At 41.7% G+C, this 15,323-nt stretch overlaps 1 protein-coding gene across 4 annotated transcripts in view; it reads left to right on the forward strand.

Annotated features, from left to right (window-relative positions):
• LOC106560319 (coiled-coil domain-containing protein 18) overlaps positions 1-14,901 on the forward strand; it is a 51,876-nt gene extending 36,975 nt beyond the window's left edge. For 2 of the 4 annotated variants that reach the window (XM_082956970.1, XM_082956973.1), the window contains one exon: positions 142-2,303. In XM_082956970.1, the coding sequence (XP_082813096.1) occupies positions 142-601 (460 nt within the window). In that variant the 3' untranslated portion in view covers positions 602-2,303. Of the gene's footprint in view, positions 1-141; positions 2,304-14,763 lie in introns of those variants that run through there. The other 2 variants (XM_082956971.1, XM_082956972.1) reach the window with 2 other exon arrangements.
• The last annotated feature ends 422 nt before the right edge of the window (positions 14,902-15,323 follow it).

Below are 15,323 nucleotides of genomic sequence, written 5' to 3' on the forward strand. Positions count from 1 at the left end.
TATTAGGAATTAGAATTGATTTATACTTTTACTTTTGATACCAAATACTTTTACTTGAGTCATTTTCTATTAAGGTATCTTTTACTCAAGTATGACAATTGGTTACTTTTTCCACCACTGTATGTGTGTTTGTTTCCCCAGGGTGATACACAGTCAGTTGGAGGAGACATGTAGAGAGTTGGAGCAAAAGAAACAGGAGATTATAGACAAAGACACAGAAATTAAGGAAAGGCAGGAGGAACTTGAACTAAAATCCCTCCAGGTGCACCAAAGCAACCCACACACACACTATATGTACACAAGACTACATAACACAGACAATCATTTTTTCAAATATGTGGTTAACTTTTTTTATTTCACTTTTTTTTTTTTATCACTCACAATGGTTGCTCACGTCAACACCATGGTTTTGCCAATTTCTTTAATCCATGTATGTGATTCTCTGTGTGTCAAGCTCAGTAAATTAGAGGCTGCTGTAGAGCGACATACACAGAAGATGCAGCAGAAGCTCATCCTCCAACAGGGGACGCTGGAGATTTCCCAGAGAGAGGCCAAGGAGAGAACCAACCAGGTTTACTACATCACATCTCACTTGAGTTAACAGCACTCACTAATCCGTCTGAGTAGAACAGGTTTTCTGTCAATCAGCAACACATGCAACATGGTTCTGATAGTTGAAATGGATGTATGTTCTACTATGCTAAACTGTTATTGCAAATGTGTTCTGAACTATTATAACGGAGCCGTATGTGTTCCACAAACTCATTTTTGATGACCTGATATACAGTGCCTTCAGAAAGTATTCACACCACTTGACTTTTTTTTTGTCTTACAAAATTGGGATTAAAATGGATTTAATTATCTTTTTTGGCAACAAACTACACAAAATACTCTGTCAAAATGGAAGAACATTTTTAACATTTGTAAAAAAAAAAAAAAAAAAACTTTTTAAAATAAATAATAATAAAACATGAATATGTCTTGAAGTATTCAACTTCCTGAGTCAATACATTTGGCAGTGATTACAGCTGTGAGTCTTTCTGGGTAAGTCTCTAAGTGCTTTCCACACCTGGATTGTGCAACATTTGCCCATTTATTATTTTCAAAATTCTTCAAGCTCTGTCAAATTGATCGTTGCTCATTGCTAGACAACCATTTTCAGGTCTTGCCATAGAATTTCAAGCAGAAAAGTAAAAACTAACTTGGCCACTCAGGAACATTCACTGTCTTCTTCATTAGCAACTCCCGTGTAGATTTGGCCTTGTTTCAGGTTATTATCCTGCTGAAAGGTGAACTCATCTCCCAGTGTCTGGTGGAAAGCCCAGCACCTAAGTTTTAAGGATGTGCGTATGACCACAAACTTTTTTGGGGAAAGTAGACAGAACCAAGTTTTCCTCCAGGATTGCTCCATTCCATTTATTTTTTTATCCAGGAAGAACTCCTCAATCCTTAACAATTACAAGCAAACCTATATGTTTATTCTGTACAGGCTTCCTTTTCACTTTCCATTCGGTTAGTATTGTGGAGTAACTACAATGTTGTTGATCCATTTTCAGTTTTCTCCTATCATAGCCATTAAACTGTAACTGTTTTAAAGTTGCCATTGGCCTCGTGAAATCCCTGAGTGGTTTCCTTTCACTCTGGTAACTGATTTAGGAAGGACGCCTGTATCTTTTTAGTGATTGGGTGTATTGATACACCATCCAAAGTGTAATTAAAAACTTCACTATGCTCAAAGGGATATTCAATGTCTTTTGTTTTTACCCTTCTATGAATAGGTGCTCTTCTTTGCGAGGCATTGGAAAACATCCCTGGTCTTTGTGGTTGAATCTGTGTTTGAAATTCGCTGCTCGACTGAGGGACCTTACAATTATCTGTATGTGTGGGGTACAAAGATGAGGTAGTCATTAAAAAATATTGTTGAACACTTATTACACACTGTCCATGAAACTTATTAAGCACATTTTTACTCCTGAACTTATTTAGGTTTGCCATAACAAAGGGGTTGAATGCTTTTCATTCTTTAATTAATTTGTACATATTTTGAAAAACAGCCCCATAATGTCAAAGTGAAATTGTTTGTCGCTGGCTTACACACAATCTCAATTTAATCCATTTTAAATTCAGGCTGAAACACAAACAAATGTGGAAAAAGTCAAAGGGTGTGAATACTCTCTGAAGGCACTGTACAGGTGCAAATTGTGTAATCTAGTGGTTCAGATGAGTTTGTGTGTGTCAGGTGGAGTTTCTGAGTGAGAGGCTGGAGTTGATACAGAAACAACTGCAGGGAAAGGAGGACCTGGAGAAGGTAGAGTTAGTCTCCATGCTGGAGGACAGTGGATGTATGGCTAATAACAATACTTGATTAGGGTTAGGTATATCATGCTTTAGGGTTAGGTAAAGCATGCTTTAGGGTTAGGTAAAGCATGCTTTAGGGTTAGGTAAAGCATGCTTTAGGGTTAGGTAAAGCATGCTTTAGGGTTAGGTACATTAAGGTTTCCCTAACTCTGTCCTGGGGCAGGTGTACATTTTGGATTTTGCCCAACCACTAAACAGCTGACATTTTTTTTTCAAAGCTTGATCAATAAATCAAATTGATTAATTAAGCCCTTTTCACATCAGCCAATATCACAAAGTGCTATACAGAAACCCGGCCTAAAACCCCAAACAGCAAGCAATGCAGATGTAGAAACACGGGGGCTAGGGAAAACTCCCTAGAAAGGCCGAAAACTAGAGAGGAACCAGGCTCTGAGTGGTGGCCAGTACTCTTCTGGCTGTGCCAGGTGGGGATTATAAGAGTACATGGCCAAGATGTTCAAACATTCATAGATGACCAGCAGGGTCAAATAATAATAATCACAGTGGTTATAGAGGGTGCAACAGGTCAGCAGCTCAGGAGTAGATGTCAGTTGGCTTTTCATAGCCAAGCATTCAGCGTTAAAGACAACAGTTGCAGTAGAGAGAGAGTCGAAAACAGTAGGTCCGGGACAAGGTAGCACGTCCGGTGAACAGGTCAGAGTTCCATAGCCGCAGGCAGAACAGTTGAAAAGAGACCATGTTTGTATGCAGCTTTATTTTTACATTGTTTGCAAACTAATATGTGACACGTATTAATGCCAAAATAACATGCAAAACGCAACAACACCACGTACACGATATATAATATACACTTCTCAAAAAAATAAAGGGAACACTAAAATAACACATCCTAGATCTGAATGAATGAAATAATCTTATTAAATACTTTTATCTTTACATAGTTGAATGTGCTGACAACAAAATCACACAAAAATAATCAATGGAAATCCAATTTATCAACCCATGCAGGTCTGGATTTGGAGTCACACTCAAAATGAAAGTGGAAAACCACACTACAGGCTGATCCAACTTTGATGTAATGTCCTTAAAACAAGTCAAAATGAGGCTCAGTAGTGTGTGTGGCCTCCACGTGCCTGTATGACCTCCCTACAACGCCTGGGCATGCTCCTGATGAGGTGGCGGATGGTCTCCTCAGGGATCTCCTCCCAGACCTGGACTAAAGCATCCGCCAACTCCTGGACAGTCTGTGGTGCAATGTGACGTTGGTGGATGGAGCGAGACATGATGTCCCAGATGTGCTCAATTGGATTCAGGTCTGGGGAATGGGCGGGCCAGTCCATAGCATCAATGCCTTCCTCTTGCAGGAACTGCTGACACACTCCAGCCACATGAGGTCTAGCATTGTCTTGCATTAGGAGGAACCCAGGGCCAACTGCACCAGCATATGGTCTCACAAGGGGTCTGAGGATCTCATCTCGGTACCTAATGGCAGTCAGGCTACCTCTGGCGAGCACATGGAGGGCTGTGCGGCCCCCCAAAGAAATGCCACCGCACACCATGACTGACCCACCACCAAACAGGTCATGCTGGAGGATGTTGCAGGCAGCAGAACGTTCTCCACGGCGTCTCCAGACTGTCACGTCTGTCACATGTGCTCAGTGTGAACCTGCTTTCATCTGTGAAGAGCACAGGGCGCCAGTGGCGTATTTGCCAATCTTGGTGTTCTCTGGCAAATGCCAAACGTCCTGCACGGTGTTGGGCTGTAAGCACAACCCCCACCTGTGGACGTCGGGCCCTCATACCACCCTCATGGAGTCTGTTTCTGACCGTTTGAGCAGACACATGCACATTTGTGGCCTGCTGGAGGTCATTTTGCAGGGCTCTGGCACTGCTCCTCCTGCTCCTCCTTGCATAAAGGCGGAGGTAGCGGTCCTGCTGCTGGGTTGTTGCCCTCCTACGGCCTCCTCCACGTCTCCTGATGTACTGACCTGTCTCCTGGTAGCGCCTCCATGCTCTGGACACTATGCTGACAGACACAGCAAACCTTCTTGCCACAGCTCGCATTGATGTGCCATCCTGGATGAGCTGCACTACCTGAGCCACTTGTGTGGGTTGTAGACTCCGTCTCATGCTACCACTAGAGTGAAAGCACCGCCAGCATTCAAAAGTGACCAAAACATCAGCCAGGAAGCATAGGAACTGAGAAGTGGTCTGTGGTCCCCACCTGCAGAACCACTCCTTTATTGGGGGTGTCTTGCTAATTGCCTATAATTTCCACCTGTTGTCTATTCCATTTGCACAACAGCATGTGAAATGTATTGTCAATCAGTGTTGCTTCCTAAGTGGACAGTTTGATTTCACAGAAGTGTGATTGACTTGGAGTTACGTTGTGTTGTTTAAGTGTTCCCTTTATTTTTTTGAGCAGTATATATATATACACATACATACATACATACATACATACATACATACATACATACATACATACATACAGTTGAAGTCGGAACTTTACATACACTTAGGTTGGAGTCATTAAAACTTGTTTTTCAACCACTCCACAAATGTCTTGTTTTGGCAAGTCGGTTAGGACATCTACTTTGTGCATGACACAAGTAATTCCAACTATTGTTTACAGACATATTATTTCACTTAACTCACTGTATCACAATTCCAGTAGGTCAGAAGTTTACATACACTAAGTTGACTGTGCCTTTAAACAGCTTGGAAAATTCCAGAAAATGATGTCATGGCTTTAGAAGCTTCTGGTAGGCTAATTGACATCATTTGAGTCAATTGGAGGTGTACCTGTGGATGTATTTCAAGGCCGACCTTCAAACTCAGTGCTTCTTTGCTTGACATCATGGGAAAATCAAAAGAAATCAGCAAAGACCTCAGAGAAAATAATTGTAGACCTCCACAAGTCTGGTTCATCCTTGGGAGCAATTTCCAAACGCCTGAAAGTACCACATTCATCTGTACAAACAATAGTACGCAAGTATAAACACCATGGGACCACGCAGCCATCATATCGCTCAGGAAGGAGACGCGTTCTGTCTCCTATAGATGAACGTACTTTGGTGCCAGAAGTACAAATCATTCCCAGAACAACAGAACAAAAGCATCTATATCCTCAGTAAAACGAGTCCTATATCGACATAACCTGAAAGGCCGCTCAGCAAGGAAGAAGCCACTGCTCCAAAGCCGCCATAAAGTCAGACTACGGTTTGCAACTGCACATGGGGACAAAGATCATACTTTTTGGAGAAATGTCCTCTGGTCTGATGAAACAAAATAGAACTGTTTGGCCATAATGACCATTGTTATGTTTGGAGGAAAAAGGGGGATGCTTGCAAACCGAAGAACACCATCCCAACCGTGAAGCACGATGGTGGCAGCATCATGTTGTGGGGGTGCTTTGCTGCAGGAGGGACTGGTGCACTTCACAAAATAGATGACATCATGAGGGAGGAAAATTGTGGATATATTGAAGCAACATCTCAAGACATCAGTCAGGAAGTTAAAGCTTGTAGCAAAATGGCTTAAGGAACACAAAGTCAAGGTATTGGAGTGGCCATCACAAAGCCCTGACCTCAATCCCATAGAAAATTTGTGGGCAGAACTGAAAAAGCTTGTGTGAACGTGGAGGCCTACAAACCTGACTCAGTTACACCAGCTCTGTCAGGAGGAATGGGCCAAAATTCACCCAACTTATTGTGGGAAGCTTGTGGAAGGCTACCTGAAACGTTTGACCCAAGTTAAACAATTTAAAGGCAATGCTACCAAATACTAATTGAGTGTATGTAAACTTCTGACCCACTGGGAATGTGATGAAAGAAATACAAGCTGAAATAAATCACTCTCTCTACTATTTTTCTGACATTTCACATTCTTAAAATAAAGTGGGGATCCTACCTGACCTAAAATAGGGAATTTTTACGAGGATTAAATGTCTGGAATTGTGAAAGACTGAGTTTAAATGTATTTGGCTAAGGTGTATGTAAACTTCCGACTTCAACTGTATACACATACACAGTACCAGTCAAAAGTTTGGACACACCTACTCAAGGGTTTTATTTATAAAATAGTAAAAATAAAGAAAAACCCTTGAATTAGTAGGTGTGTCAACTTTTGACTGGTACTGTGTGTGTGTGTGTTTATATATATATATATATATATATATATATAGATATAGATATAGATATATATATATATAGATATATATATATAGATATATATATAGATATATACACACATTTTTTTCAAAGCAGAGCCCCACCTGCCCTGAATGACAGGTCGCCACTGCTTCAGTGTGTGACAGGTTTGTGATTCTGAAAGGATAGTAACCGATTTAACAGCGCACTCATGTAGGAGAGTGCACTTTTTGTAAATCAAATCAAATTTTATTGGTCACATACACATGGTTAGCAGACGTTAATGCGAGTGTAGTGAAATGCTTGTGCTTCTTGTTCCCGACAGTGCAGTAATATCTAACAAGTAATCTAACAATTCCCCAATAACTACCGAATACACATCAATCTAAAGGGGTGAATGAGAATATGTACATGTAAGTATATGGATGAGCGATGGCCGAGTGGCATAGGCAAGGTGCAGTAGATGGTATAAAATACAGTATATACATGTGATATGAGTAATGTAAGATATGTAAACATTATTAAAGTGACATTATTTAAAGTGGCGTTGTTTAAAGTGACTAGTGATCCATTTATAAAGTGGCCAGTGATTGGGTCTCAATGTAGGCAGCAGCCTCTCTGAGTTGGTAATTGCTGTTTAACAGTCTGATGGCCTTGAGATAGAAGCTGTTTTTCAGTCTCTTGGTCCCAGCTTTGATGCACCTGTACTGACATCAACTTCTGGATGGTAGCGGTGTGAACAGGCAGTGGTTGATTTCCTTGATTATCTTTTTGGCCTTCCTGTGACATCTGGTGCTATAGGTGTCATGAAGGGCAGGTAGTTTGCCCCCGGTGATGCTTTGTGCAAACCGCACCACCCTCTGGAGAGCCTTGCGGTTGAGGATGGTGCAGTTGCTGTACCAGGCAGTGATACAGCCTGACAGGATGCTCTCGATTGTGCATCTATAAAGGTTTGTCAGGGTTTTCGGTGACAAGCCAAATTTCTTCAGCCTCCTGAGGTTGAAGAGGCGCTGATGCGCGTTCTTCACCACGCTGTCTGTGTGGGTGGACCATATAGGTTTGTCTATGATGTGTACGCCGAGGAACTTAAAACTTTCCACCTTCTCCACTACTGTCCCGTCGATGTGGATCGGGGGTGCTTCCTCTACTGTTTCCTGTAGTCCCCGATCATCTCCTTTGTTTTGTTGACGTGGAGTGAGGTTGTTTTCCTGACACCACACTCCGAGGGCCCTCACCTCCTCCCTTTAGGCTGTCTCATCGTTGTTGGTAATCAAGCCCACTACTGTTGTGTCATCTGCAAACTTGATGATTGAGTTGGAGGTGTGCATGGCCACGCAGTTGTGGGTGAACAGGGAGTATAGGAGGGGGCTGAGTATGCACCATTGTAGGGCCCCAGTGTTGAGGGTCAGCGAAGTGGAGATGTTGTTTCCTACCTTCACCACCTGGGGGTGGCCTTTCAGAAAGTCCAGGACCCAATTGCACAGGGTGGGGTTGAGTCCCAGGGCCTCCAGCTTGATGATGAGCTTGGAGGGTACAATGGTGTTGAATGCTGAGCTGTAAAACACAAAGGGCCAGTGGTGTAGTGGCGTGTATACGCAGGTATAAACTGAACACCCACTTTTTTTCAGTGGGTATTGCATATACTCACTTCTTAATCCCTACTGACGCGTATCAATGTAGTGTAGAGGATATATACGACATATCAATTATGTAGTAGAATAGAGAAATAATGCACAAAGTTGCCTACACATTCACAAAGCACGTTAAATATATTTAGATGTGCTACGCGCACACAGCCTAGTTTCAGCGGAATGTCATCTGCAAGCAGCAAGAGTGTGCAGCTCAACTGGTTTTGGCATGGAGCAGCTCACAGAAGAATGACATCAGTAGCCAGTAGTGTAGGAAAGATGTTTCAACTTATGATATCTACCAGTAAATGCTAACTAAGGCAACAATGGGTATGCAAACCAGGTATTGAAAATGTTTAGTTCCGAATTGTTGGTGAGTAGGCTATTTGTGATGCTCAGTTGTCATCATGCCCTGTCAGGCCCACCCAATCAGATTGTTGTGGACAATACTTTTTTTTTCTGTAACATTTTGAGAGTGAAAATCAGAAAAACCATAGGAAAACAGGATTTTTCACATCACACAGGGTGCCTTTCCTTCACTGGGTGGGCCGATTGGGAACCTTTGGGCAAAATTTGAGTATACCCACTTCTCCACGCATCACTGCATAGGGGCGATGGAAACACAGCAGTCACACACAGCATCATGTTAAAGGATGATTAAGTACCAATGATAAGAATACAAAAACACAACCATTAAGCCTTTCCCACTTAAAACTAGTACTTCCCATTGCAAAAAAAAACATTTCATGTTTAGCACACAAAGTAACTGGTGACCTAAAGTTTAAATTGGAACTGACAGCGTTTTAACTACTTTGCCGATATGAAGCAAACAGACAATCAAAATATCAGTCAAAAATGTACAATTTCCAGTTCATGCTACAAAACCAACATAAGAGTTTTTAAAAGTAGGTTATATTTGACTCAACGTTCCATGACGTACACTAAGGCAGCTCAATGCATGATTAATATAATTCACCAATACATTTCTCGGCAGTCAAAAAAATATTGCTATCATGTTGTAAATCACAGCTGGCCTGGTACATTGTTTGCTGCCTCCATTCTGGATGTACTGTTTCAGTTTCAATGATTCAATATTCTGGACAAAAATTGACAAATGTATCTAATACCGGAAATGTCAATACAATCAAACTTGCAAGGGCAATGATCACAAGTCACAACGTGGCTAATAGGGTAGCGTATCTATTTATGTAGCAAGCTAAAAACACAGAGCCAAACAGAGCTAGCTAGCTGCTAAGAGGATGTCATGCCATCCCCTCAGTGTTTTTCGGTCGCTATACACAGCTACAGATGCCGATCGCAAGAACTTGAACAACTGTTATCCAGTGGACATATCTCTTGCATTCGCAAATTCACTCTGGCTATCTACGATTTCAGAGCACTCTCGTCTGAGTGTGCCAGTGGGCAGAACAACCGATTAATTGACAAACGGGAAAAACCCGCTGAATATGACTGGTGTCAGTAAACGTAGGCAAAAAAAATAATAGTTAGTCAAGAACGCTCTAGATAACATGTAAACAGCCTAACCAGCTCTGCTACGGAGAGTAAAATGGTCAGAGTGAGCTGTTCTCTCATTTGTGTCTGGAAGTAGCTAGCTAGCAAGCTAGCCAACTTTAGCCAGTTAGCTTGGGTGCTTGGTTGGGACAAGCATGCATTGGCAGGCATGCTGCAGAAGGGCGAGGAGACTACAATACTCCATCATTTATCAGTGCAATTTTGACAGCCCAAAATTTGAGAGGGTTTATCTAATGTTCCTTAGTTAGATTTTAGTTCATCTTGCTCTGGCTAGCATTAATTGTTGAACTTGTTGATGTGCATAACTGAGGGAGAGAGAGCCTACCTTTTCATGGTTGTTTGATCAATAGGACAGTAAAGTTCCAAAATGCAAGAGGACTCACGTGGTGTGTTTTTGATTTATATATTTTTTTACCCCGTTTTCTCCCCAATTTTGTGGTATGCAATTGGTAGATACAGTCTTCTCTCATCGCTGCAACTCCCGTACGGACTCGAGAGAGACGAACCCAACCAAGCCGTACTGCTTCTTGACACAATGCCCACTTAATCCGGAAGCCAGCTGCACCAATATGTCGGGTCGGCAGGTAGCCTAGTGGTTAGAGCGTTGGACTTGTAACCGGAAGGTTGCAAGGTCGAATCCCTGAACTGATAAGGTAAAAATCTGTTGTTCTGCCCCTGAACAAGGCAGTTAACCCACTGTTCCTAGGCCATCATTGAAAATAAGAATTTGTTCTTAACTGACTTGCCTAATTAAATAAAGGATAAAGGTTAAAAAAAGAAATAAAAAAAAAACACCGTACGCACTGCGCCCAGGCCGCCACAGGAGTCACTAGTGCGCAATGGGACAAGGACATCCCTGCCGGCCAAACCCTCCCCTAACCTGGACGACGCTGGGCCAATTGCGCGCCGCCCCATTTGTCTCCCGGTTGCGGCCGGCTGCAACAGAACCTGGACTTGAACCCAGAATCTCTACTGGCACAGCTAGCACTGAGATGCAGTGCCTTAAACCACTGCACCACTTGGGAGGTAATACTTCTGTTGTGTTTACATATTTGCAGAAATCCATTCAGGTGTAATTTGTGGCTTTTGGCAAATGCATTCTACTGATCTAAAGTCACGCTCTTGCAACTGCCAGTAAACACACAGTCCAGTTCAAAGAGAATGATGGCAGGTCCTTGTGGCAAATGGCTTGTTTGTATAAAGGCCTACAGTAGCTTTGATTGGCTATAGTGCACCGGTCTGCGTAGACAGATGCTTTTATTCTGTTTTATTTACTGCAGTGTCTATTAATTGTCCAAACGCATGGCCCCTTTCCCACTCTATATTGCTATAGAATTTCCACAAATGCCTTAGAATGTTTGGGAATTACGTATACTAAGAATTTATGAAAACGTGAAAATTACCATATCTAATTAATTGGTCGCTTGTCCCCCAAAAATGTTAGTGTTATATTCTTCCCAGGGGGGTGTATGAACAGACTTTAATAAGATATCATGATGCTAAAATGCTGTCAGTTTGACATTAAATGCAACAGTGTTTCACACACAAGTTATTTTTCTCAAAAAGATGGCTAACAGCAAGCATGCTGCAATAAAAAACACAATTCCACTCACCAGATGATGATAATTTGAAACTTAACTAGTTGAAAGTTATTCTTGAAAACAGAGATGCTAACAAATTAGCAACAACATCCTCTTTGATAACACTTGCTGCAGCCGCTGCAAACTAGCCAATAACAAAAGCTAGCTAGCTGGACCCTGGGAAAATTACTGCTCACTCTTGCGCAGTGACCTATTGGCCTTCAAGAAGGCAGAAGTTTCCATACATTTTTGTAATAACGGTCGCAGCCATTAACCTGTTTAGGATAGGGGGCAGTATTTTCACGGCCGGATAAAAAACGTACCCGATTTAATCTGGTTATTACTCCTGCCCAGAAACTAGAATATGCATATAATTGTTTGATTTGGATAGAAACACCCTAAAGTTTCTAAAACTGTTTGAATGGTGTCTGTGAGTATAACAGAACTCATATGGCAGGCCAAAACCTGAGAAGATTCCATACAGGAAGTGCCCTCTCTGACCATTTCTTGTCCTTCTATAGCCTCTTTATGGTAAATAGAGGGTCTCTGCTGTAACGTGACATTTTCTAAGGCTCCCATAGGCTCTCAGAAGGCGCCAGAACGGGGAATGATGACTCTGCAGTCCCTGGGCGAAAAACAGTAGGGGATTTGGAAAGTGGTCGATCTGAGAACAATGACACGGGCGCGCACGTGCATGTGAAGACACCATTTTCTTCTTTTTTTTTGTGTTTGAACGGATTCAACGTCTCCCGGTCTAAATATTATCGCTATTTTACGAGAAAAATCGCATAAAAATTGATTTTAAACAGCGTTTGACATGCTTCGAAGTACGGTAATGGCATATTTTGAAATTTTTTGTCACAATACGCGCCGGCGCGTCACCCTTCGGATAGTGTATTGAACGCAAGAACAAAACGCCGCTATTTGGATATAACTATGGATTATTTGGAACCAAAACAACATTGGGTGTTGAAGTAGAAGTCCTGGGAGTGCATTCTGACGAAGAACAGCAAAGGTAATCCAGTTTTTCTTATAGTAAATCTGAGTTTGGTGAGTGCCAAACTTGGTGGGTGTCAAAATAGCTAGCCATGATGGCCGGGCTATCTATTCAGATTATTGCAAAATGTGCTTTCACCGAAAAGCTATTTTAAAATCGGACACCGCGATTGCATAAAGGAGTTCTGTATCTAGAATTCTTAAAATAATTGTTATGTTTTTTGTGAACGTTTATCGTGAGTAATTTAGTAAATTCACCGGAAGTTTTCGGTGGGTATGCTAGTTCTGAACGTCACATGCTAATGTAAAAAGCTGTTTTTTTATATAAATATGAACTTGATTGAACAAAACATGCATGTATTGTATAACATAATGTCCTAGGAGTGTCATCTGATGAAGATCATCAAAGGTTAGTGCTGCATTTAGCTGTGGTTTTGGTTTTTGTGACATTATATGCTAGCTTGAAAAATGGGTGTCTGATTATTTCTGGCTGGGTACTCTCCTGACATAATCTAATGTTTTGCTTTCATTGTAAAGCCTTTTTGAAATCGGACAATGTGGTTAGATAAAGGAGAGTCTTGTCTTTTAAAATGGTGTAAAATAGTCATATGTTTGAAAAATTGAAGTTTTGGGATTTTTGAGGAGTTTGTAATTCGCGCCACGCTCTATCATGGGATACTGGCGAGGCGTTCCGCTAGCGGAACATCTAGGTGTAAGAGGTTTTAAGTCAAAATGTGATTGGTTGATTCCACTGTCACTCCAAAATGTTGCCCTAATACAGTTGAATGGCAGATGCGTTTTATCTAGCTCCGAATGGCTTAGCCAATGGCTGACTTGGCTAGCTAGATTTATCTCCCCAAAGACCAGCAAAGAAAAATCGTGATTGGATATTTTTTTTGCTTCAGTGTTAACCCTTTCCAACAAAAACTGAAGAGATTAAATCAGAACATTATTGAAAATAATAATATAATTACAATATTATTATTCTAATAATTATTTTATAAATCCTTAGCCCTCTGAAGGCGTAGAAGGCCCATTGTTCCCCACTGTGTTTGGGTTAGTAATAATTTGTAGAGTGTCTCTATTTTCCCTCAGCATGCATTTTTTCACTGTTCTGAATTTCTGAAATATGAACACAGAAATACTGGACATTTTGAACTCTTATTATTGTGGTGATTTGACAAAATAACAAGCATGGTCTTGAATTGGACTCGCATTTTTCTGATCTCGGTCTTGACTTGGTCTCTTGCTCCTTGTCCCCCTCCCGGTCTCGGTCTTGACTCTGACTCAGTTTCCTCCGGTCTTGTTCTTGAATCGGTCTCGCTTTAGGGGGTCTCGAACACAACACTGCTCTGTAGTCTCATGGGTGTTCTAACCAGATTCCCCGGGGGGAGTAATTTTTTTCAACACTTGGGCACTGACATTTATCCCACAATCCAATCCCATCTTTCCCATGTAACATCTTTGTCAACACGTCCACAGTGGGACAGGAGGAGGCTGTTGTCCTTGTGTTGTCCTAGTGGTTCTCAGAGAGAGGGGAGCGTGAGAATGAGTTCCTCAGTTTAACGTAATGATAGGCTTATTATCTAACACTGTAAATTATAACAGCATCTCACACACAAGCTGACCACAATAACACACTCTCACTCACTCTACTGTCTACTTTCATACACCACACACTATAATAGTTTCACCACTAATTCACTGGGCTACTACATTGGGCCCAGTTATCATCTCATACATCTTCCTTGTATTTTACATGATGAAGTCACCTCAGCTGACCTTTATCTATTTTATATCAACCGTGTCATGGAATGTTCCTTTGTTAGAGGCATAAGAAGTACTCATGTTGATATGTTGTTGGGAAAGGAACACTTTTCAGAAGTATAATATGTGGCAATGCTATGGCAGTTTTGCAATTGAATAGCCCAAAAAAGTTAATGAAACAATGGTATACGGTATCTACAGTATAAACCATGTCTATCTTGTCATTACACTACTGTTATCACTCAACAAAAACATGTTTACCAAGGGTTTCAGTTTTGACAGCTTTGTCTCAAGATGTTGCCTCAGCAGTTAGACATCAGTGTCTATTTCTGAGTTCTGACATAACATCTACTCTTCTTTTGTCAATATGGGTCTCTCATTTGACTGTCTTTCTGGAAGTCTTCTGTGTTCAATATGGGTCTCTCATTTGACTGTCTTTCTGTAAGTCTTCTGTATTCAATATGGGTCTCTCATTTGACTGTCTTTCTGTAAGTCTTCTGTATTCAATATGGGTCTCTCATTTGACTGTCTTTCTGTAAGTCTTCTGTGTTCAATATGGGTCTCTGATTTGACTGTCTTTCTGTAAGTCTTCTGTATTCAAAATGGGTCTCTCATTTGACTGTCTTTCTGTAAGTCTTCTGTGTTCAATATGGGTGTCTGATTTGACTGTCTTTCTGTAAGTCTTCTGTGTTCAATATGGGTCTCTCATTTGACTGTCTTTCTGTAAGTCTTCTGTGAACTGTGGCTACAGTATTTGTGTATGTGTGTGTGTTTGTGTTTGGCCATCAGGAAGCCTTAGTCCAGGGCCAGCAGCTGTTTCTGTGCAGGGAGAAGCTCCAGAGGACATCTCACAACCAGGAGATGCATAGTCGCTGTGAGATCCTGGCAATACAGCTAGAAGAAAGTGTTCAGTTATGCCGTGAAAAGGTTTGACCCAATCACGACACCCTCTTATTGTCTCCCACGTAAGCGCACATGTCCGTGGCGTGATATAATTTAATCAGCGCTTGTGTGCTGTGGTACTTACAGTAAATGCTATGTGATATAATTCCACCTTTTGAGCATGCAAGAGTATCAGTGTTTGTACTAGGTGCTGTAAAACATCTACTAGAGCGCTGTGGATACTGGAGTGCGGCACATAACGGTGCTAATGCCTGGTCATCTGGGTGATATTGGTGATAGGAGAACCATGCCAGGCATATGGAGGAGGAGCAGGGGAGGATGGAGGAGCAGGCTGCCCAGACTGAGGCCAGACTCCAGGCCACAGTGGCCTCCCTCAGACTGGAGCTAGACACACTGAGATGGCTGCAACAGAATGAGGTACCTAGAGCCTACTACATTAGGTCATA

The sequence above is a fragment of the Salmo salar genome, chromosome 10, assembly GCF_965601325.2.
Source record: "Salmo salar chromosome 10, fSalSal1, whole genome shotgun sequence".
NCBI lineage: Eukaryota > Metazoa > Chordata > Actinopteri > Salmoniformes > Salmonidae > Salmo > Salmo salar.